The sequence below is a fragment of the Chenopodium quinoa genome, unplaced genomic scaffold (genome assembly GCF_001683475.1).
Source record: "Chenopodium quinoa cultivar QQ74 unplaced genomic scaffold, ASM168347v1, whole genome shotgun sequence".
NCBI lineage: Eukaryota > Viridiplantae > Streptophyta > Magnoliopsida > Caryophyllales > Amaranthaceae > Chenopodium > Chenopodium quinoa.
In genome coordinates this window covers 7441765-7465287 of record NW_018745448.1, presented here as the reverse complement: position 1 = coordinate 7465287, position 23523 = coordinate 7441765, and the positions used below count along the sequence as shown (strand labels likewise).

The window sequence follows — 23523 nt, the reverse complement described above, 5'->3', positions numbered from 1 at the left end:
GAGGTGGTGGTGTCTTTAGAAATGAAAAGGGTGCTTGGTATTTTGGGTACTCAAGCAAATATAATGTCCCTTGTGCCCTAACTTCAAAGTTATATGCTTTACGTGAGGGGGATGAATTATGCAAGATTTTCCCAGTCAAGTATCTGGAGGTGGAAACTGATGCCAAGGCTTTAACTTCTCTGATGGATAAGGAGGCTGACAATACTCATCATGAACTAGCTGATGTAATCATTGACATAGGAAGGTTGCTCTTGAAAAAGGATTTGGTAGTCATTTTCACCCATATTCCTAGGGAGGGCAACCAGCTAGTTCATTATTTGGGCCAATATGCAATGGATATGTCTGTTGGTCATAAGCCTCACTATGTCATTCCAACAAGTGTTGTGGCTGCTTTTGAAGCTGATATCTCTGGAATTGGAAGCACCTCTGCTTCTTAGCTTTCTACTTTCGCTTTCTCGGACGTTGGGTTGTATCTATTTCTATCTTTTGCTTGAAAAAATGAAAACTCTGTGGCGGTTTTGGTTCATATTTCTATTTTGTCAAACCTTGAAATATTGAACCTTAGGTTGTAATGGTTAGGGCCTTGTTTAGTCCTATATACATATACTTCCTCCATTTTTTTATTATTACACCACTTACCTTTTTAGGAAGTTTCACAAATATTGCACCATTTTCTTCTTAGGAAAAAAAATATTCGCGTTCACACTACAAATACCCAACATACCCTTCCTTTTTCACACTTACTTTTTAGTTTATCAATATGTCACATGGGCAATTTTGTATTTTTACCTTTCTCTTTTTTTTTTTTCCACTATCAAAATATTTGTACCCAACTCTTATAGTGCAATAATAAAAAAACGGAGGTCTTATTGCGTTAAAATTTTTTTTTTTTTTTAAAAAAAAAGAAAAACTATTGCGAGCCCCTCCAGTTTAACTTTAGGGCCCATGAATATTGGGCCTTCGCCAACTCTCAACTTGGATACGCGTTAATTACCAAGCTCTGTCGCTTGATGAACAGGTCTTCAGGATAATGACTTCATGAGTATTTGTTGTAATTTTTCATAAAAACTATGTAGTGGTCTAGTGGATCGATAGACTACAGTATATAAAATGCAAAAAGACTTGCGTGGACCTGGTCCACAATAATGTTATTGTGGACCCGAGGTTTATACACACACAACTGACATTATATTAAACATAGTAACCTTTAATTTTTACATAGTAACCCTATTTTTAACATAGTAACTTTTATTAAAACTAGTATAACGTTTAATATTATTGTGAACTTAAAGTATAACGTTATGACCCTAATTTTAACATAGTGACTTTTATTATTCATATTAATTAACCGGTATATAAAATATTTTATTAAAAAATTAACCTCTTATAGCCTATATATTACCAAAATGACTTTTATTTCAACATAGAGGCCTTTTTAAGTATTATAGTGACTCTTTTTTTAACTAATAAAATAACCATAGTTTTCCTGATGTTAGTGGTCCACAATAAATTAGTGTGAACCAGGTCCATTTAAGAATTTGTATATAAAATGATAGAAAGTGGAGAGTTTTTTTTTTTTCTTTAAAAAACTTTTTTTAATATTAGAGGAATTGACTAATGAGTAATGACTATTAAGCAATTAATTAACTAGCGTTGACGACAAATAGTGTATAGAACTAAAGATAGATTTTGGCTAAACTGAAAAACAATGATTCCATTAAAAAAAATACTACCTCCATTATCTATTATTTACAATGATTTGACATAAAATAGAGAGGAAAATAGTCTAATCGTTGTAAATAATACGTAACGGAGATAGTAAAAACTGAAACAATGATATATTAAATAGATTAAACGTTCTAAAATTCATAAAAAACATAACAAAAAACTACAAATTAAACAACATACTTGCATCATTAAAAGACAACAAATTGAACGCAAAAACAACATAAAATCGATCACAACAACAAATCGAATACAAAAACATACACGAAACCAAACACCAACACAACAGAAAATCGATTCAAAGCCTCGGAACGATGACATTCTTCCTAATCAACCCCAACTCATTACACAAATCAGGATACAACCCTTTCCTAATTTCACAATAAACCTCACCATTCCACTTCTTCTTCAACAAATCTTCCCCTAATTTCAACCCTTTTTCCAGAACTTCATCCCCATTAATCCCAACCACAACTTGATCAACAACCCCCATTTTCACACCATCTTCCCCCTTCAATTTCATCCCTCTCATCATAATCTCTCTCCTCCATTTCCACCCAACTTTCTCCCTAAACAACACATTAAAATACTCGGGAAAAGTCATCCCAATATCAACCTCACTCATATACAACACCCCTCTATCCTTCCTCATCACCACATAATCGTGCGCTAGCGCAAGCGCGAACCCACCTGCCGCGGCATGCCCATTAATAGCCGCGATCGTTGGCATCGGAAGAGACACCAAATCAGCCACCAAAGGTTTGAAAGATTCCACCATCTGGTGTAAGTGGTTCACGAACTTTCCGGGTTGCGATTGCGCCCATTTTAAGTCGAACCCATTTGAGAAGAATTTTCCGGTTGCGGTTGTGATCAAGGCAAAAGGGGTTTGAGGTTCGCAAATTGATTGGGATTTGATGTCGGCGATGGCGGAGCGGATGGTGGCGATGAGGGTCGGATTAAGGCGGTGTTCGTCGTTGTTATCGTCGCTTTTAAGTGTCAGGATGAAGATGTTGCCTCGTTTTTCGACGCTGCACATTTTCGCGTTTTGAGGATGAAATCTAAGATATTGAGAATTTTTATTTTAATGAAACAATGAATACTTATATAATATTGATACGGATTATAAATTAGAGTCAATACATAAGGTCACTCTCATCTCATGTACGGATTATTCATGTTGATATAATTATAAATTAATTAGGAAAAGATAATAAATCTTGGGTTATGGACGTCACTACGTCAGTTATGACATACACCCTTCCTTTTGTATTGATAGTAACTCTAAAATTTAAGGATTTTTATAGGGTGGGATGCAAAAAAAAAAAAAAATTTATAAAGTATGGTTAATAGGAGAAATAAATATAAATAAATAAAAATAATTTAAGAAAAGCAGAGCAGCTCTAAACAGCAGGGCCTAAATGGGGTTTAGTTATTAATAAGTAAAAATTATAAAAATTGAAAATTAATAATCTATTCATTGAGACAAAATTTAACAAATACTCACAAGACTATATATATATATATATATATTTTTTTTTTTGGATTACGAACATTAGTCAAAGAATAAAGCAAGTATTTAAAAGCAATGGGAGTGTTTGTTAACTTCTATGTGACTGACAATTTTCATACTATTGAATTAATATACCAATCTTTTTACTGTTTTTTCACCATATATCATTGAGTTTTAATTTAATTCACCATATACCACCAAAAACTTTCTAATTCACCATATACCATTGAGTTCCTGTGCAATACTACAAAATATCTTTTTTGGTAACTGCTGTCAGCCTACTAGCTTGCCGTTTGGGGTATTATACTAATTCACCATATACCCATGTTTATAAAGTTATTTCACCATATACCACTAAATTAAAAGATATTTTACTATATACCCAGAAATTACAACGGTTATTAAAAAACAAAAAAAAAAATAGTCATTAACTGTTATAATGGATAGTTTATGTATATAAACATAATACTAGAGGGATTGAAGCAACACTTCACCCTTCTAGAAGCATTTGTAAAGATGTAAACACACTCGAAATCATCATCGTCATCTTACGAATATGCATATGCCAAACAAAGCTTGTACAAGTGAGAAGAAATTTGCAATAAGGAGTTGTGATTTGGCAAAATATCCATAAAAGTTGTACTATAAGTGGGATATATGAGATAAATTTCGATAGTGTAAGGGTAATACCGAGCAAAATGTCCTCCCGGGTTATGAATTTCAAAGCAGAGGAAACATAGACACACAATGTCATGGAGATGAGAGTATGTTGAAAGAGCTCAAGAAAAGAGTAGTAAAGCAGCAAAAAATAGTAGATGCAATAATTAAAATAGCCATTGTAAATTCTTAGTATATGGTGAAATATCTTTTAATTTAATGGTATCTGGTGAAATAACTTTATAAACATGGGTATATGGTGAATTAATAAAGTAAGCTAAACGACAGACTAATGACAGTTATAAATATTGCACAAGAATTTAGTGGTACATGGTAAATTAGAAAGTTTTTGGTAGTATATGGTAAATTAAGTTAAAACTCAGTGCTATATGGTAAAAATTCCGATATTTTTAACATTTAAAAAAACTTCAACTAATTATTTGTGATAGAAGCCTATAAGATTAGCACAAAGTCTTATATGTGGCTGGCCACACGGTGTGGCCATCCATTATGAGGGTTAATTTGTTAGTGTTATTGGGGTTACTCGTTCTGTTTTACCTGGGTTACTTCATCAGTATAGAAGGGAGTATAGAAGGGTTACTTGGTCAGTATTACAAGGGGTTACCGGGTCAATGTTACAGGGGTTACTTTGTTTTTTAATAAGTGGTCATATGATGTGGCCAGTCACACACAAGACGCACTGTAACATTAGAGGTACATACCCAACTAACGTATTTACGCCTTTTACGGAGTATTAAATATGAATTTCTTAATGGAGATTATCATGTACACATCGCGTGCATTAATTGCTATTAGATACGAAGTATATATTTAACAAATACTTTTTTTTTATTTATATACTTCGTATATAGTTGTAATATTTTGACTTTTACACTATTTATATGCTTCACTTTGACTAGATTTGACAGTTTATACTTAAGTAAAAATATAGCCATGTAAAATCTTGTTAGATTCGTCTCAATTTATACGATTTTAATATCAAATGTTTATAATTTTTACATATTGATAATTAAATATATTAACGTCTGAGTACATGCATTGACAAGCATGAAAAGAGAAATGTTGCAACTAAAAAAAAGAACAGAGTATATATTTAAAAACTTTAAATAAATGTGTTAGTACTTAATTTCAGTATGGCAGCATTTTTTATTTTTATTTTTTTAATTCTCCTAGTAGGCAAATATTATAACCTCGTTCACTCGTTGAGCATATTACTTCCATCATTGCTTATGTTACAACTTTGTAAAGTGATGGTAACAAACAATACGAGAAAAAAGCTATAGGAGTAATCCACAATAAATATGAAAAGCTATTGGTGAACAAACGCAATAATAAGCAAGAAACAGACATTAATAGCAAAATCATTAGTACAAACCTTTTTTTTTTTTTTTGTGTGTGGGGGGGGGGGGGGAAGGGAGGGAGGAAGGGATATTAAACTTAATACTTCGCATATCTGAATTTGGCAAACAGAGTTCCCTAAATTTTAAGTTATTTGATGCTACTTGTACTTGCAGCATCAGAATTTAGAAATTGTACACATAGAAGGCCTGAAGTGTATCATTACAAAATCAAAAGAATGATAAGACTGTATACTATAATCATCCATATAATTTTACATCAATTTTACACTCTCATAACCAACTATTATACCTAAGTCTGCATGTAGGCTACATCAAAAATGTGATCCTTGGCGTAGTGAGAATAAGGAAAGAAAGAAGGGCTAAAAGATAGGGGCAGTACATTCTACACAATCACCTAATGACGCCTGGAGGGGAAGGGATTCTTTGTACAAAAAGACTAAAGTGAAAATGAACTATTTCTTTGGTGGCTTTGCACGTGATTTCATCATGGTTGCTCTCCGGGCTACATCCCATGGCTTATGAGGAGCAAACACACCAGCCTGAGCAGCGAAGAATGACTCATAACCAGGAGAATCAAAGGCAAAACCTGTATGTTTTGATCTCTGCCCAGGGAGTTGGGACAGAGCATAGCTCCGTGCCTCTTCCGCAGTGAGATGATCCCGAATCTCTAAAAACTGTGCCCTGTGATTATCATCAGGTTCATGCCGATGAATCTCTTGTATAATCTGATAATCATATGGAGAAAACCATCTCTGTACACTGAAATCAGACAATTGAAACACTCAGAAATTCAACCTTAATCATCAATAAATCTGCACCAGCCATACATTGTACCTAGAAGAATCACGCTTCAAAGAAAAATAACTCAGTGTCTCACCCTTGGTATAGGAAGTCCCCGACAAGAGCGACAACAGGAACCAGAAATAGTGCAAGATAAAAATATGGAGTGCTCATTAAAACAAATATGACGAAGAAGATATTTTCCTGAAACATGATATGTAAGGCATTAGTACACAGGCAAATGGGATCAATACAAGAACAAGAGAAGGCCACTAATTAACATACCCCCCCCCCCCCCCACCCCCACCCCCAAAAAAAAAAAAAAAAAAAAAAAAAAAAAAAAAAAAAAAAAAAAAGACTTGTATGTTCAACTAATCAAGGTTTGACACTATCAGATACAAGAATGTGGATTCCTAAGAAAATAAGAACACTGCACTTCTCCATCTACTCAACAATTTGTCTCACAACCTTTTACCTAAATGTGGAAAAACAGCCTAGGATAGAAAAAAAAAAAAAAAAAGTTGAATTTTGCATGTCCAGTGGTGGAATTTTCATCCACCACTCCATTCATCAGTATTTTTGTACATATTAGATACTTACACTAACAACTGCAACAATGAACACCATTTATGTTCTTTTCCGACAGAGATTTTTGCAATGAGCAAGTTATGAGTTTGGAGTAAATTTTGACAAATGAGCATCTTCAAGAAATCAATCAATAAACCTTTTAAGATTGACTCAAATCCATTCATGTTCTTTTCCCAACAGAGATTTTTGCAATGAACAAGTTATGAATTTGGAGTAAATTTTGACAACTGAGCATCTTGAAGAAATCAATCAATAAACCTTTAAGATTGACTCATTTGTGTGGATTAAAAAAAAAAAAAGATTGACTCACCTGCCGATCGCCGTTAGTCATGATACCAGAGTAACCAAAGATGAAAAGGAACCATGCTATAATGCTCCCCCAAACACTTATATGGTGCCACCTTGTAATACTATTGCAGCACAAGAGAAGACGTAAATTGACAGTGACGACGACACAGGTGAATGCCATTGTGCTAATGTCCCACAAACCAAACATCTTGCCAGCTGAAGTTTGAGGCTTTGAACCAGATGTGGTGACAAAATAAAAGAAAATAATTGACTGGTACAGGGAGAAGAAGGTCCAAATAGCAACAATTCTCCATTCAAAAAAGGCATTTCTCAATCCTTCCATGTATAGCTGAGGATATTTCTTTGAAAGAGATGCACTAACATCCTGGTATTGAACAAAAAAATTAGCAACAAAAACGTCATTTCTAAAAAGAAATTCCATACTCAATATAATAGTTAGGAAACGCAACCTTGTCAAATAGTCCAAGCATTAGAACAGGCAGGGATGTAAAAAACACATTGTAAAATGCTTGAAACCAATCATCATAATATCTTTGACCAGAGAACCCAGCTTGAAGGGTGAACCAAAATTGAGTAAGTGTAAATGTCAGATTTTTGTAAAAGAAATATGTTACAACCTGCAAGAAAGAGCCCTTAATGTGAGAACCAACAAAAATGGTTAGAAAAAGCACAAATAGTAAAGAGACATAACAGGCACAAACCTTGCTGATTCTTATATACGACCACCTTCCATGCACAAGCAACAAGTCTGTGAGAAAGCGAAACTGTGCAATTGCGAAATCACTAGCCATGACAGCCTGCATGCCTTCCAGCCCACTAATCCCAACACCAACATGAGCTGCCTGAATCATGCTAACATCATTGGCTCCATCACCAATACTCAATGTAATCTTTTTGGCACCTTTCTTCACCAAGCTTGTTACCTGCAAACATTCAAGAATTATTTAGGCCAACTTACAATGGGCATATTTTTTTACGACCATGTATAATGAAACAAAACATAGAAAACAAAAGGCCAAGTCTTCTTTCACACACACATGCTTACAACAACATAGGGAAAATTAAAGAGGTTGCAAATTATAATATTTAAAAGAACAAATTCCTTAGATACTGACCTGCGCTTTCTGAAGAGGAGAAACTCGACAACAGACCACTGAAGCACAATTTAAGCTCAAATTAAGAAGTGTTCCTCGCAAATTTGGATCTAGTGCATACATCAGGCACTTCCCATCTATTACAAGTGCTAGTTTTGGTCCAACGACAGTACGAAGAGTTTGTTGGGCTTCCTCAATGCAATTCTTTAGTTGTGTTTGGACAGCATCTTTTATAAATCGAGCAGCTTCCACAGGATCACCCTAACGTCATGAAGCATATGAGAATATATAAGTGAAGAATAAACTTCTTCAGGTGGAAAGCACCCATGAATAATAAATAAATAAATAAATATATATATAAAAAAAAAATCATAAAGAACTGAAGATAAACAGATAAAAAATAATAATAATAAAGATAGGTCCAACACAAAATGGACCCAACAAATGCTACTTACTCTATCTTCAACTTCTCTAATTTCATCTGTTTCAGAACTGATAATAAATTGTTTCATGTCATTGTTTATCAAGCTGCACGCTGCAAGGCATTCAGGAAGCAAGACCTTAGATATAAAAGCATAACACCCTTAGAAATTGCACAAAATTATGCCCAATAAATCAAACTCACCATACGCAATATTTATAGCTGTTTCCATTTTATCCCCAGTGAGCACCCATAATTTGATTCCAGCCCTTGCTAAAGTCTCGATACAAGCAGGTACCCCTTCTTGAAGCTTATCTTCAATAGCGGTGCAACCAATCAATATAAGATCTTTTTCTATAAGTTCAGCCACCTGTACAGCTCAAGACACAGAAAAATTAACCAAACTTGTACACTAAGAGTTTTTACAAAACACAAAGAACAATGAAGGCAAGCACAAAATAAGAATCACATAAAGAAAGCCAATTTCAAAGCACATAGGAAAAATAGCGAATGATTAAATTGCAGCAAGCAGAAAAGAAAAAGAAAAAAAAAAACAAAGACACAGTAAATAAGCAGACTAAAATAGGGATGAATTGCTTAATCAGAGAAATTAAACAAAACAATCACCCTCATTCGAGAGGATTCTCTCCAATGCTAAAAAATCATTATCAACTCTTAATAATGCCCTTATTACATTTATTCCCCAAACATTTCTACCATTTATAAAAGATCTCCTAGAATCTCCTAATAACCATCCTTATTGTGGCACATTACATGCTGTCATGAACACAAAGTCCCAAACCATAACAACCAAGAGGACAATCAGCGAACAACTGATTATGCATAGAGATAACATCTAAATAAATTCTTAAGGTTACATTGAAGTTTTAATTAGTCATATAAAACAGTTGACCAGCACATGTAATTTAGTCTAGCATGAGAGCAAGTAACATCACATATAGTAGTAACATCTAAAACTGGTATTAAATTGGAAAAAACATAAACAACACAACAACATTAGGAACTTCAACAAGAATAACTAATTTGATGTATCTTGGACGAAAATTCGTGTCAATATTTGAAATAAAATTTTAATAAAAATTTCATTCCAGCCACTGACATAACTAATTTACTCGATAAAGAATCTATGATTGGATAAATACCTCATCCAGCTTTCTTTCCCGATCCCGCAAAGAAGATTTAGCCTGAATAAATTTTTCATTCCAGGTCTCATAGACATCTGAGCTTATATTTCTATAGGCCAGACACAGTGTTCGTAACCCAGATGATCCAAACTGTTCCAAATGCTCCCTGGTAGATTTCTTTATATCCTCATTCCCTTCTCCTAATCTTTCGTATATGACAGTATCAGCACCCTGAGAGACAAATGTTTAAATGCAATGTTAAATGGTACCAACAAATTTTTAAATTTAGATCAATAGAAGCCATGAAGCAGTACCTTGCAGTACAAAATAAGTCTCCCATCAGGATATCGGCACACAACAGATTGGCGTTTCCGTGTACTGGTGGGCACAAAACAAGTAAGCTAGATATTGCAAATTAACTTCTTAAAATATTATATATATAAACAGTAAAGGTAAAAGAGTAAATCACCTATTAAACTCAAGGACGTTCAAAATTTCATAAGGCACATCCTCAATTTTACCCATTCTTTCAACATGTGACTCACGCACATATATGGTTGTTGGAGTACGCCTGAATGTAATGTAAGAAGAAAATGTTAAGAGCTATAGACACAGGTTTCTCATGCTTCATCACAACAGACAAGCATTCCCAAGATGAGTGAAATCATTTTACTGAGCAGTGAATTTCAAGTAGTATGGCAGGACCAAGGCAAACAGCATATCAAATCCCCAAGGAATTTTTACTATCACAATAAAGAGATAACTGACTTAAGCCTACTGTAGATGCAAACCTCTAATGCTTCTGCTACTCAAATAAACTTCCAAGGGAAGAGTGGGAAAGACAAGTTTTAATTTTCCAAGGGAAGGGTGGAGAGACAAGTTTTTAAACTTCCAAGAAAAGGGTGGGAGAGACAAGTTTTTAGGAGCCCATGTCGTGAGGAGAGAGATGGAAGGAATGCATATGAGATGAGGAAATTGATAAAGAGAAACCACTTGCCAAATAAAATGCATTGCAAGTACTTTCAAACTTCTCAAAAAGGAAAGTGTTTTGAGTAATTTAAAATAAAGTTACAGACAGAAAACCTGTAGAAGAAGAAACCAAAATTCTTAGCTGCAACAACTAAAGCTGCCTCATCAGGAGAAGCGGCTTGGTAGACAATTTTCTCAGGAGATTCATCGCCTTCAGGGAGCACTGTATGACAAATCGCGAGGCACCTGAAGAACTCCTAAACAAAAGAAGAGAAAAGAAGCACAAACATTATTAATAACGAAAAATAAAATATGCATAGTCATATGCAAAGAAGGATAAAGTAGATGTCAATCAATAAACTACTTCCAAACAATTTCACCATACCCGCACAATACAACAACCAACAGTGCCTTAATCCCAGAATGATGGAGTTGGCTACATGGACCAAGATTTTATCTCCTGTAATAGTCGTTGACAAACATTCCCACCATCACAGCCCAACACTAACAAAAATTATAAGTTCAGATTCCCACCCACCCCCCCCCCCCAAAGAAATTCCCATCCTGGAGCTTCCCCTCAATCCAAACTCTCTTCAAGTATGATGGTTTTTCTATGCTTGATTTTGATGAATCATATTCATATAGAGTTTATAGGCGCGTTTATGTACTTTATAGTTGAGTTTTAAGTCTTTTAGTCGCTTTTTATTGTCATTTATCATAAATTGTCCATTTTGTCCTCCAATACGCTTTGTTTGTGTTATCTAAATGTTTTAGATAAGGGTGAGCAAAAAATCAGGGTACATCAAGGTACCCTGAATCAGAACCGGAACCTATTGGGAACCGCAGGTTCTGAAATCGGAATATGTATTAGAGGTTCCGGTTCCAGGTAGTAAAATGGGGAACCTGTTGCAACACGGTTCGGTTCAGGTTCAGCCTTCAAGTTCTCGATTTTTTGGAATCGGAACCTTAAGGGTACCCTAGAACCTAATAAAAGTATTACTTAAGCCCAAATCATATACAGTATCAATTTAGGCCCAACTTTTAATAAATAAAAATAAATGTTGTATTTGCAAGTTGTAAGAGTTAAAAATTTATGACTCTGATTTTTTTCAAAATATATTTTTGCAAAAATGTACAAAATATATTAAAAGACAAAGTAATCCTAAATTAGAACCGCAACCTGCAAGTTCCATTCATTTTAAGTAACCACAGGTTTCGGTTCTGGTTCCATGAAATTTAACAGGGTGTCCTATTATGCTTACCCCTAGTTTAGGTGATTTTATAATCACTTGAATGCTTTCGAAGTGTTTAGAGTTGATTCGGGTGATATTCAGATGGAAAGTCGATTGACTGAGTTTGTTGATCGAAGATTATATGTTTGTGGATGTTGATTTTGAGAATTGTATGCATGAGGAATGAAAATAGCATCCACAAGGGCCGATATGCAACTTTAGGGAATGATTTTGGATTAGAAACGAAGTTAAACGATGGTTTAAAAAGTGGCAAAACTGACCTTTGTTCACTCATTTGGTACTCTTTTGATCATAACTTGAGTTCTACTAAGCGGATTGAAGTGATTCAAGTTGCGTTGGAAACTTGACTTAAAGAGCTTTCCAACACGCATATTACAACATATAAATCAGAAGTTATAAGCCCGTGAAGTTGACATTGCGCCTGCAGTGCGAGTGGGCGACAGGTCGCAAGCTAGCTCGCATATGCCGAAAGCAACAGCAGCCGCGAGCGATAGCTCACTGCTTCCCAAGCCCACAAGCTTACACAAGTATCAATGATTACATATGCTCGTTAAGGCTTGGTTCTTGGGTCGGTTGGCCGTCTTCAAGCGTCTTGCCATGACATCTTCTATTGTACAATCGTTTGACAACTTGTGTAATTTATATTTTCTTATTTCATTTATTTATTGATCTTTATTTTAGAATTTAGGGAATTATAAATATTCAAGGTGATTTATTTTCTCCTTATGCTTTTTATTATTTTTCTACGTTTGTTTTCTTTTCTCTCTAGTCATAATTTCTCTTGGCCAATTCAATGGATTACTCTTGAGTTTGTTACGTTAATTCTTCGAGGTATTTTATTTCTTTCATTTAATTATGCTTTCTTTAATAGATTTAGTTTTAATTATTTATTTCATACTTTAGTGGTTTATTTCTAGGGTTTGAGAATCTATGCTTATACAATGAATCTTGATTGGTATTATTAATATTTGATCATTGATTTCTCTTATTGATAGTGTTTTTATTGTTAATCTTGCAACTTGATCAATTTCTGATTAATTATTGCTACTAAGTCTTTAAATTAAAATATCATACTTTCATTTAATTATGCTTTCTTTAATAGATTATGTTAGCGACTAAACTACGTATGTTGAATTAAGAGTGTTAAGATCCTATCGTAGGCTTAGTAATTGCTCTACATACTTGATTGATTGAATTGTTAATGGTTGATAGATTTAGACCTATAAACATGATGAACCATAACCCTCGGCCTTTTTCTTGATTGTATTCTTATTTTCATTAGCTCAAACTTTCTATCCTAATTTCGTGATATAATTTAGTTTCTCTAATTTTTGGGAGGTTAGATTAAAAGTCATCTCTATAGGATTCGACTCTGCTTACCCTACTACATTGTTAGTTGGTTTTGTTAGGAATTTATCTTTGATAGGTGTACGACAACCTATCATATTTGCACAAAGAACTGGATATACATTTGCAGCAACAAGAACAAACTACAATACAAATTACAAAGCCAAAAGAGTTATCCTAAGCCTTTTAGTCTTAGTATTAGATTGTTTTAAGTCCGTGGTTAAGATAGCAATTACCCCAAGGAAGAGATATGTACGTTTAAGGAAAGATGTGAAAAGTGAGACCTCAAAGGTTCAGGATTATTAGTATCCCACAGCTGATCGCTTTGTCCTATTCATCTTCAAAGTTGTGGGTACTCATTTCACTCAAGAGGCAGTCGACAACCCAAATGAAACTACATATCTTTCTAATAAAACTTTTAAGATTAGGTATACTCAAAGAAAAACGAAGAGTTAATATAATCCGAATCTGGCTCATATACAACTAAGGGAGGACTTGGTTCTTGATGGGAAGCAGCCACGTGCTAAAAAATACAGGCAGTTCACCAACAGTTAAATTCTATCTCCTAACGCCTAACGTTAGACATGCAGGTAGTGTGTTTATCATTTACTTTTCCTTCCCATTGCGAGCTTCATAAGGGGTGTGTGAAACTTAAAAAACAGTGAGCCATAAGTCCCATAGCTCCATATGGTTTCCTTAAGCAATAAAAAATATCCGCTATATTGGAAACACTCTTTTAGAATCTTTGGACTGATGAAAGTAAGGCCATGTATTCACTAGATGGGAGTTGTAGTGGTGATGACAAGCTACATATAATATGGCCAAACTAGGTCTTGTGCCCAAAGCTAAAAACTTGATCCACATAAAACAAAATAGCCTATTTAGACACCATTAAAAAAAAATTAAAAAAAATATGCAACTCAAATTAAACAAATTCATGTTTATGTTTTTTCATATAATCAATATTACCTTGCAAAGATCAGGATTAGGCTCATTTCTCCATGCACCACGCATAAGCTTAACATCGTCAAAATTGAACCCTTTTTCTTGAATTGCATTAGCTGACTTTTGCACCTATCATAACAGTCCTGTGTTGAATTAGAGGAAGGAAAAAAAAAAGATCATGTAGCCGATCCCACTTATGGGATTAAGGCTTTGATTGATCGATATATATATTTGAAGTTTGAATATGCAAATCATACCTCCGGAAGTTTAGTGCCAATGCGCTCAGCCAAACCCTTTTCTATTTCAGTTATACCAGTTCCATAGATTTGACCTCCAATGGAACATTTAAAGAATTCCATCAAGTTTTGTGTAAGAGTCCCAGTTTTATCAGTAAATATGTATTCTACCTACACAACAGTGATGAAGAGTTAGCCCACTCAGAAGATCTAATAACAAAATGGCATAGAACAGAAGTAAAGAGTTAAATCCTATAAAATCTTAGAAAATTTCTAGTTCCAAAGATCATATACCTGTCCAAGTTCTTCATTAAGATTCGATGTCCTAGCCAATGCAGGGGTGTTTGTTTCAGCATGATACATATTCAAATCATTATTGATAAACTGAAGGGACTGTATAAACTTAATCCCCTGAAATGCCAAGAAAAAGATTTGCTTAGTCATCTACAAGTAATAAGATCTTGGAGAGAAATTTCACAGATCATCCAAGTTACCTCAATTGAAACATAAAGTGATATAGGGATGATAGTTGAAAACAGGGTGATCAATGTAAACATTGTCAAGATCATAACCTGCAATAACCATGCATATAAAAAATTAAAAAAATTAAAAAATTAAGCCAGGAAAGAGGAAATATTGAAAGCAAAGAAGAACATCACAATAACAGATTAATAGATACAAATGACATGCAAGTGTGCCCTCACAAAAGCATAAAGTAATCTTCTTTTTGAAGTGTATGTATGGTAATTTAAAGCAGAAAACACACCAAAAATCTGTTGCTTGGATCAAATTGACGTTCATCGGCTCTATCCAGAGTTCCTTGAAGAAGTCCCAAGTAAAAATACTTGCGGTTTACAAAAATACCACTGAGGCACCACAAAAGTTTTAAGGTATGAACATAAAATGATTTCAGAAAAATTACAAGTTAAAAAGTTGAAGGGCAAAGAGAAAACAGGTTCATTAACTCATTAAAAAAAATAAAAAAAAAATAATCCTTATACACAGCATACTCTACCTGCCTATAGATCCAATGAGGCACATCATAAATAATGTAGCAAAAAGAGCAAGAATCAATTTGTCAAGCTTCCTTTCCAAGGTACTTCTCTTCGAAGGAACATTCATAGTATTCATCATAACCTGTCAATTGAACCAGGGTTACCCTTAATAGATCTCAACAGACAGCAATACACTATCTGTAAGAGAAAATGGAAAACCATGCAGGTGAAGAAAATAGTGACATTCCAATAAAATTCTCTTGAAATACAGCCAACTTTATAATATGAAAAGGAATGAGCATATCTGCCAAGAATCTCAAACACAAGCGACACAAGCACATACCTTAGTCTCATGCCCAGAGTATATCACAGCACCAACAATGTATTCAGTATTTCTCAAACTGCAACCCTTTTGTATAATCAAATAAAAGAGTCAATGCCCATTCTGTCAGGGAAGAAAGGGCCAAACATATCCACTCCTCATGTAAAAAAAATCAAGGCATTGAACATAAAGATACAGTACAACAACATATATGATCAATATATTAGGTCATACTCTGAGCAAAAGCTGGTTCGGCGACAGAGGTAAAGTCTGCTTTTCAATAATGAGGTTGCCAGTGAATGTATACAAGGAATTATTAGGTTGTTCACACTGTACTTCACCTGGGAAAAAAATGACCTGATAAGCAAGTGAACAACCAAGACAAAGTACTCACACACAAGACTAGACAAATCATAACCTATTTGTTAGATCTGTTTAATTCCTTCCAGGCAGCAAACACACTACATTATAAGATGCAAAAAGGATGCACCAAGGCAGCAAAGCTACATCCCAGGCAGCAGACATTTGGTTCTATTAAAGTAAATAAATGATTCACTAACAAGCCAGGCCAGGCCCAATAATTATGCCCAAACCCGACATTTTTCAGGCTGGGCCAACTATGATCAGGTGTACCGTCTACCTTAAATCTATGGTACTGAAAAAAAAAAGTGTTCAAACATGCAACAGGGACAGCTCTGAAACACAAGCTAAAGAAACACATCAAGCAACTCAAAGTTGACAGATTCTAAATCTTACAGTATAAAAAAAGCGTAATGCAAAGGGGGTATGATTCAATTTGTCCGCAGCAATAACATGCAACATGCTAATAGCACAATTCATATTTTTTTTTAGTCATGCATCAGTAACACAACCATTACTTCAGTGTTTGAGAGAAAACATGCATAAGAAATATTAACACTTTCAACTTTCAAAGAAAAAATGTCATTTTGAACCTTTAAATTCAGAGGCCTTCTCAGGCGTCAAGAAATCCCATGTCTTCTCCAAAGCTTTCCGAATCTTCAAATTTGTTTCACCATCCAAATTTGACGTCTGCAATAAAAAAATACTAATCTAAATGTTCTGAAATAGAAAGAAATGGTACTTTACAAAATATATACACCCAAGAAAGCGATAAGACAGACCACTAACGAGGTTATACAAAATATATAGTCCCACATATTTCATATAGAACAACATAACTGCTTGACTATTAGATTCATGAACATAATTTTACCTCAACATAACACACGCCGTCTGCATTTGTGCTTGCAAGAAAAAGAATATCTGCCGGGAAATACCCATCTTGCTTAACCTGCAAACAGAAAATTTAAAACTACTTAGTCTATTACAGTCTTAGTAACTCACTTAATTTAAACATCAGGATCTATTTTGATTTTATAATTTTGAAGTGTATGGTTTGACAAAGATAATGACAGCTTGTGGTTGTCAAATCTATGATGTGTGGACTTGTAAGCAGATGTAAAACACAGGTATGGATCTAAGAGTGACACAGAAAGACAATACTTTGATCATATGCTGACACAATTATATAGTTTCTAAAATAAAAATAAAAAAAGACACTTGGATATTACAGATATATGTGTAAATTTACAAGACTCCATGGCTATTTAAATCTTGTAACTCAGAATTTTGCTACAACCTCAAGGGAACCCATCAAGTGCTTCGTCAGGGGGGGGGGTACTTATCACATTCTAATTGGTCAGTCGTCTTTGATACTATATATATATATATATATATATATATATATATATTTGAATCCTATAAAATTTAAAAAATCGATTAACACTTACACGGACAATATCGCCAACCTGCAACCTTTTCCAAGGAATACGTTCCCACCTCTGTCCTTGTAGTACATCTACAAGGGTATTGTTTACGGACAAATCATTCTGAAATCGCTTCTGTCAAACATAATCCAAAAAAACAAAGAAAATTTTATTATGAAAATCAGTGACAGCAAGTAGGTAAAATGCAAGTACACAGAACAGGAGTAGAAAAGATTGACCACAGGTTAATCTAATGGGTATCTTTTCAGAAACCCAGAACTATGAAAGACAAAGTAGTTTTAGTAAAAACTGAGTGAAAACTCACCCAATCTTCAAATGCCTCTTTCACAAGGGAAATGAAAAGCACCATACTTAAAGGGGCCACATTTGTAATTGGACTCACGGGACTGCAACAATAGAAACGAAATCATCACATCCATATGAAATTCATAAATGTCATTTAGAAAGTACCAAATATAAAATTGGGTAAGCAAATTACAAAGAAGCATAAAAGAATAAATCAATCAAAGAAAATAAAGGAAACAACAGTTGACATAAAAGGCAAATGAGAAATACTTGAAGGAAAACGGCAGTCATAAAAATGCAAATGTGTCAGGCCTATCTCTTATCCTTCAGGCAGGCTGAATTGATCATAGAAGGTCTAATATTATTTTCCACATAGATATTTTGATTATTATTACATAGTTAAAAAGTACATCAACAATACTCATCAATTAGAACTAATGTAATCGCCAGGCAATTTCATGACGACACTTGCAACGGTTTATAGTACATATGTGCGGAAGTTTCCACAGTTTGCAATGAAGACTGTACCTCATTGGTGTCCAAGATAAAATGGATATTGTCAGGAAGTACAAATTGGCCACCCGTCTAAACTGTCATAGTGATAAAAGAACACTTCATCAGGTCAGAGAAAATGAACTGTACAAGACATATAAGAGTAACAATTAGTAATCTTCCATGTAAGGATGTAATAATATACCTGTTCAAACAACCCTTTAGGCAAAAAGGTAAGAACATTGTACTTTGTAGTTGACACGGAATTCCCCTGAAAAAATCACGGCAATAGTGTCAAAAAATTATCCTTCTCCTCACAGAAAACAAAATATACTCCTGAGACAAACTAAGAAGTCAAGGTACTCATAACAATAGAGAGTTACTTTCCAAGTTGCAAAAACTAACATTCATAATTGCATATCGTACACCGATGTTCTCCTTTACACAAATTCATAAATTATCTCTTTTGCCAAAAGACATTGGGACAACTATTTCATTTATCTAAAAATATGAGTGATACATACATACCAGTATAAAAGATATACTCCCTTCTTCTCTATTGTTTTCCACAGTAGAATTGGGCACAAATTTTAAGGCCACACCATGTGATAGTTGAAATGTTTAAAAATAGATAGTGGGGCACGTGGCAATCTTAGGGATGAAAATAAAAATAAAACAAAACATAAATTGAGTTTTGTTCCCATTATTGTTTTTTTGTATAAGTAGGTTTAACTATTTAAAAAGCAGTTTAAGATATCCGTACTGTGTTGAAAACAGTAGGGGAATGAGGAAGTATTGGTTTATGTGAAGTTGACACAAACGACCATATATTCCCTTTTTCTTAATTAAAAAAGATCTACATTTAACTAGGAAATGCATACAATAATTCTGAATTACAATGGCCTCAATGGAGTGGATCCAAATCATTCCAATAAAGGAATAAACTTAGTTGGTTTGTTTCCTTTCCTCATAAGCAAACCAAACAGCCCCATAACTAAAGTTAATCAGTGTATACACGGAACATATAGCACTAACGAAGTATTCCCCTGCTTTTTTAAGTGAAACGTTTCTCGTAGGCAGGCATGCTAATGCAAAACTTTGACCAATATCATCTTTAATTATCAACATGTAAAATTTATAACAATAAAATATTAATAAACTATTTATTGAAACAATACCAACAAGTACCCACAAAGCAATATTTTTCTCTTATCTATAAATCACTGGCATTAGTCAAAGCGGATTAAATGAATAGTGTAAAAAGTCAAAAGTTTCGTGCTATGGACTCACCAGACACAACCAACCAATAACAGAGAAGAAAGCTATAGAAGAAAGATTGAGGCTTTAATTAACATAAATAACGGCTTTAATTAACATAAATAACGGTTAACACAATCGATAGGTTTAGCCTATCAAGCTCTTTACTAAGTTTAGCTCACAACTCTCTAATGAGTAACTTGAGGTCACAACTCTCCTAATGAACTATTCCAAAATTCTTCCTACCTATTTCCTTCCTTTCCCTCTCTATTTATACTAAGGACTATTAACCTAGTGAGCTAATAATAGTAGAATACCTATACTACCCCTCTTAGGTTGATCTATTACAAAAAAAAAAAAAAAAAAAAAAAAAAAAATAAAGGAGGGAGTAACAATTTTTTCCATTTTTCGAAAACATTTTTTTTTACAAGGAGTTAGTTTCGAAGACATTAACCACCCTAAAAAGAGTTAGTTTCGCGTCAGGAATCTCGAACATTAATCCGATCTACTTCATTAAGCAATGTTGTGTCGTTTTGACTCATTTACCTAGACGGATTGAAAACCCTTAACACTAACCCAATTTTTCGTGTCCAGTTCAAGTCATTTTGTATCACTTGGTACCAGTTCTTACAAACACCATCAAACTGCTATCAGTCTTGTGGTATTTATACATTGCATTGCAAGAAACCTCTAAACTATTGCATAAACAATCTTGGTTTCCTTTAGAGATTGTAAAATGGCTGCAATTCAGATTTTAAGGGGTTTAGTAAAGGTAAGAGAAGTTTTTGTCAGGACTCTCAAAGAGCATGCTTGGTCTCTATGGCAAAGCAGATCTCAAGGGTCCTTTCACAAGTCTTTTTGTCTTCTCAACTGTTTTGGACGAAGTCACTTGTTTAGCTTCATCGCTAAGCGCCACAGTCACAGTCTACGTGTCTTGTCACTAAATTGTGCAACGTGCTTTGGCCTACCCGGTGAAAAGGGCGCAAGCCTTATAATGAGAAAACTCTTAGAGCTCGTAAAAGCACAACTGAGTGTTTGATTTAGAAGGGACACAATTGTCCATTGGCGACAAGAGCAAGGGATGAAGGTCAATCAGGGTGCTTGTATGAGCAACGGGCAGGCACAACCATGGCTGATAACGAGAATATATCTATTATGAGGGTTTATCGGAATTTGAGGTGCTTTAAAACAAGTGGCACCACAAAATCTATAAAAGCCTAAAACACAGCACAAGTATTAAAGCAAGATAACAATAGATAACTCTCATTCATAAATCATCACTCCGTAATGAGATATATTTCGTAATTACATAGTTTCCCAATTGAACGGCAATTGGCAAAGCCTATAAAACATAATGAAAAGTCCAAAAAATCATTTAAATATTGAAAATAGGTTACATGTCAACATTAAGGCAATTGAGGAGAGTAACTCGATTGGAGAGGTTCCCAGAAATTAGGTTAAAGAGTTCTAATTTCCCTTTTGGTTTTCTACTCTTTCCATCAACTGATTTATTTTTTCTTTTCTTGTATAAAAAATATGATAAAAAGAATTCCAGAAGCAACTAACAAAAGTCCAGATAGTTGAATTTGAAGATATTCAACATGCCTGACACAAGCCATTTAAGAGGTATGGTTCACGTATACCACTAGTCCCTACTTCCCAAAAGTAGGGCAGGTGACCTTTACAGACTTTTATGCAGTAAATTCTTATAGCTGACTGGTACATCCAAGTCTCATTACATATCTTCATGTCCAAATATTAGACATAGTACTTCACATCTCACATGACAACAAAAAATGCAGGTAACATCAGTTGAAAAAACTTGAAAGTCATCATGTTTGCTCACTTAACATGTTAGGGCAAACATTACTTCTCACCCAAGGTCATCAACTTATACTCAACACCCATAAATCTAACTTCTAAGAATTAATCAACACCCATAAATCTAACTTCTAAGAATTAATTGATACCAGCCACTTTATCATAACAATAACGAAGTGTAAGATTAACAGATTATATAAAGGCACTCTCGTCAGCAAGAGCCTGAAAGTTTTAACACCTAAAACTTTATCCTCGTTCCTTTGCATCTCTTAAAGAGCACAACAAGAGTTACTAAATCATATTCATTTTCCTTTGTACTAAGTGACAGACAATTAACACTCACCACCATTCAATTTCCATCTTTCAAGGTTTTAATTTTGGATTTTTATTTAGCAAACCTTATGACCCACAAACAGCTGTATTAAGATGTATGGGGTTTATAAAGTAGCATCATCAATCCATAAAAAGAATGATTAAAAGTTTCTTCTCGAACTCCAACTGCTTCCATTAAGAGATTCACAAACTAGTGATTGAGACCAAAGCCAAGATCTAAAACACATTTGCTAAGGAAGAACAAAGAGTCCGTGAGTCAACAGCAAATCTTACAATAGAATCATTACCTTTAAAAGAACAGAGAAGTTTGGATAGAATCTAGCACTCTGGCCTCCGCATGACCTAGCACAATAATCAATTCAGGTATTGCAGGCAACGCCTTGTAATTCAGCTTGTTGTGTTGGGCTAAGTCATCAAATTTTTGTGCCTAATTAATTTCTGCTTCAAAAAGTAATACATAAACCTCCTTACTCTACACGTAGCCTCTTTCTACAATCTAAATCCTCAAGATTAATAAAACCTCCTCTCTTCTGCTCGGTGGATGTAACTAACGTGTTTTTCCCCATTTAATACGTGAGTATCAGTTTATAGAACTCTCTTAAACTTCTGTGCATACATTATAGTCTTATAACAATCCAAACTCAACCTCCAATCCACTCCCATTTCTCATTTAGCAAAAAAAGAGAGCCGAACAAAAACTAAAACACACTCGAATTCGCCACGAGTGGTCAACCACCATTTATTTGTTCCAATAATGTTAAAAACATGTCCAACAGACTTCAAATCAGCAATTCCAGAGGCTTTATAAAGGGTGCATTGCCAACTTGACATCCATATAAAAAATACTTTAATAAACGAAAATTAAAACAAATGCAAACCTAAATTCATCATCCAATCTCAACCAGCATAATAAGAACTTAAAACACAATTGCAAATCATAAAATGTACTCCGTATCACAAAATTGCAAATTAAAACCACAAAAAATGAAATAAAATTTTAAAAAATCTAGCAAAATGAAACCTTGAATTTGGCGAGGGAATTGGTATCACGGTCATTGCAATAGATGGTGCGATGAGTAGGAGCCTGAGGTTGAACACGACCGAGTCGAACCGTCCGAGTGGAAGAAGAACGATCCAACCCAGAAGAATTCCTGCCGAAACCCGATCTCGATGACGATTCAATCCTATCCCATCCCGCCATCACCCACTCTCTCTTTCTTCTTCGAATTCAACAGCTTCCAATCAAATTCAACAATGGCGGAACTTTATGGGAATTTTTCAATTTTCAATATTTTTTAAATTTTTTTTAAAATTTCAATTTGGAAATTTGAAGAGGAAGATGAAAGGATGTTGTTCAGAAATGAGTGGGAACACCAAAAGATTCACCCTCCATTTTTAATTTAATTTAGGGAGTATGTTGGTAGTTCGATCGTCAGGGTTGAATGGGTCGGGTTGAAGTTTTTGGTTTTCAAGTTCGAAGAACTTCCCCAGACTTTTTTTTTTTTATTATTCTTTTTTGGTTTTATGATTCAGGTCCTTTGAATTTGCGGTCTTCGCTAATTGTTTAACGGCGTTGAGGATTTTATCTTCTGCGTTTAATCTCACCGCCGACGCGACTCTCTACGCGTGAGAATATATCTATTACTCCCTCCCTTAAAGAACGACTTTTTTGGGCTGATTCGCAGGTATTAAAAAAATGAAAAAGCTAACACGCGCGAGAATTATCATTTTGGAACTAGATTTATGTCATAAGGGTCATTCTTTTAGAGACGGAGACAATACTTGTATCACTCTCCTTTCTCTTATGGGTAGCTAACACGAGCGATGCGCGCGCCATAACTAGTCATAT

General features: G+C 34.4%; 2 protein-coding genes across 2 annotated transcripts; both read right to left on the bottom strand.

Moving 5' to 3' along the window:
• Positions 1-1889: 1889 nt before the first annotated feature.
• Positions 1890-2939, bottom strand: LOC110713691 (enoyl-CoA delta isomerase 2, peroxisomal-like). The gene has a single exon (XM_021892148.1). It carries the CDS (start codon positions 2759-2761, stop codon positions 2024-2026), a length of 738 nt encoding a protein of 245 aa, XP_021747840.1. The 5' UTR covers positions 2762-2939; the 3' UTR covers positions 1890-2023.
• Positions 2940-5342: 2403 nt separating this feature from the next.
• Positions 5343-23407, bottom strand: LOC110713845 (phospholipid-transporting ATPase 3-like). Its single transcript, XM_021892280.1, has 27 exons — positions 22696-23407; positions 18469-18534; positions 18300-18361; positions 17791-17872; positions 17490-17600; positions 16913-16990; positions 16632-16728; positions 15913-16019; positions 15700-15765; positions 15377-15498; positions 15128-15227; positions 14856-14933; positions 14656-14772; positions 14383-14532; positions 14150-14254; positions 10695-10837; positions 10081-10182; positions 9926-9989; positions 9630-9842; positions 8671-8836; positions 8501-8580; positions 8067-8306; positions 7653-7874; positions 7401-7568; positions 6953-7315; positions 6152-6258; positions 5343-6033 (listed from the first exon to the last, which is right to left on the bottom strand). Exons 1-27 carry the CDS (start codon positions 22873-22875, stop codon positions 5727-5729), a joined length of 3696 nt encoding a protein of 1231 aa, XP_021747972.1. The 5' UTR covers positions 22876-23407; the 3' UTR covers positions 5343-5726.
• Between the last annotated feature and the right edge of the window lie 116 nt (positions 23408-23523).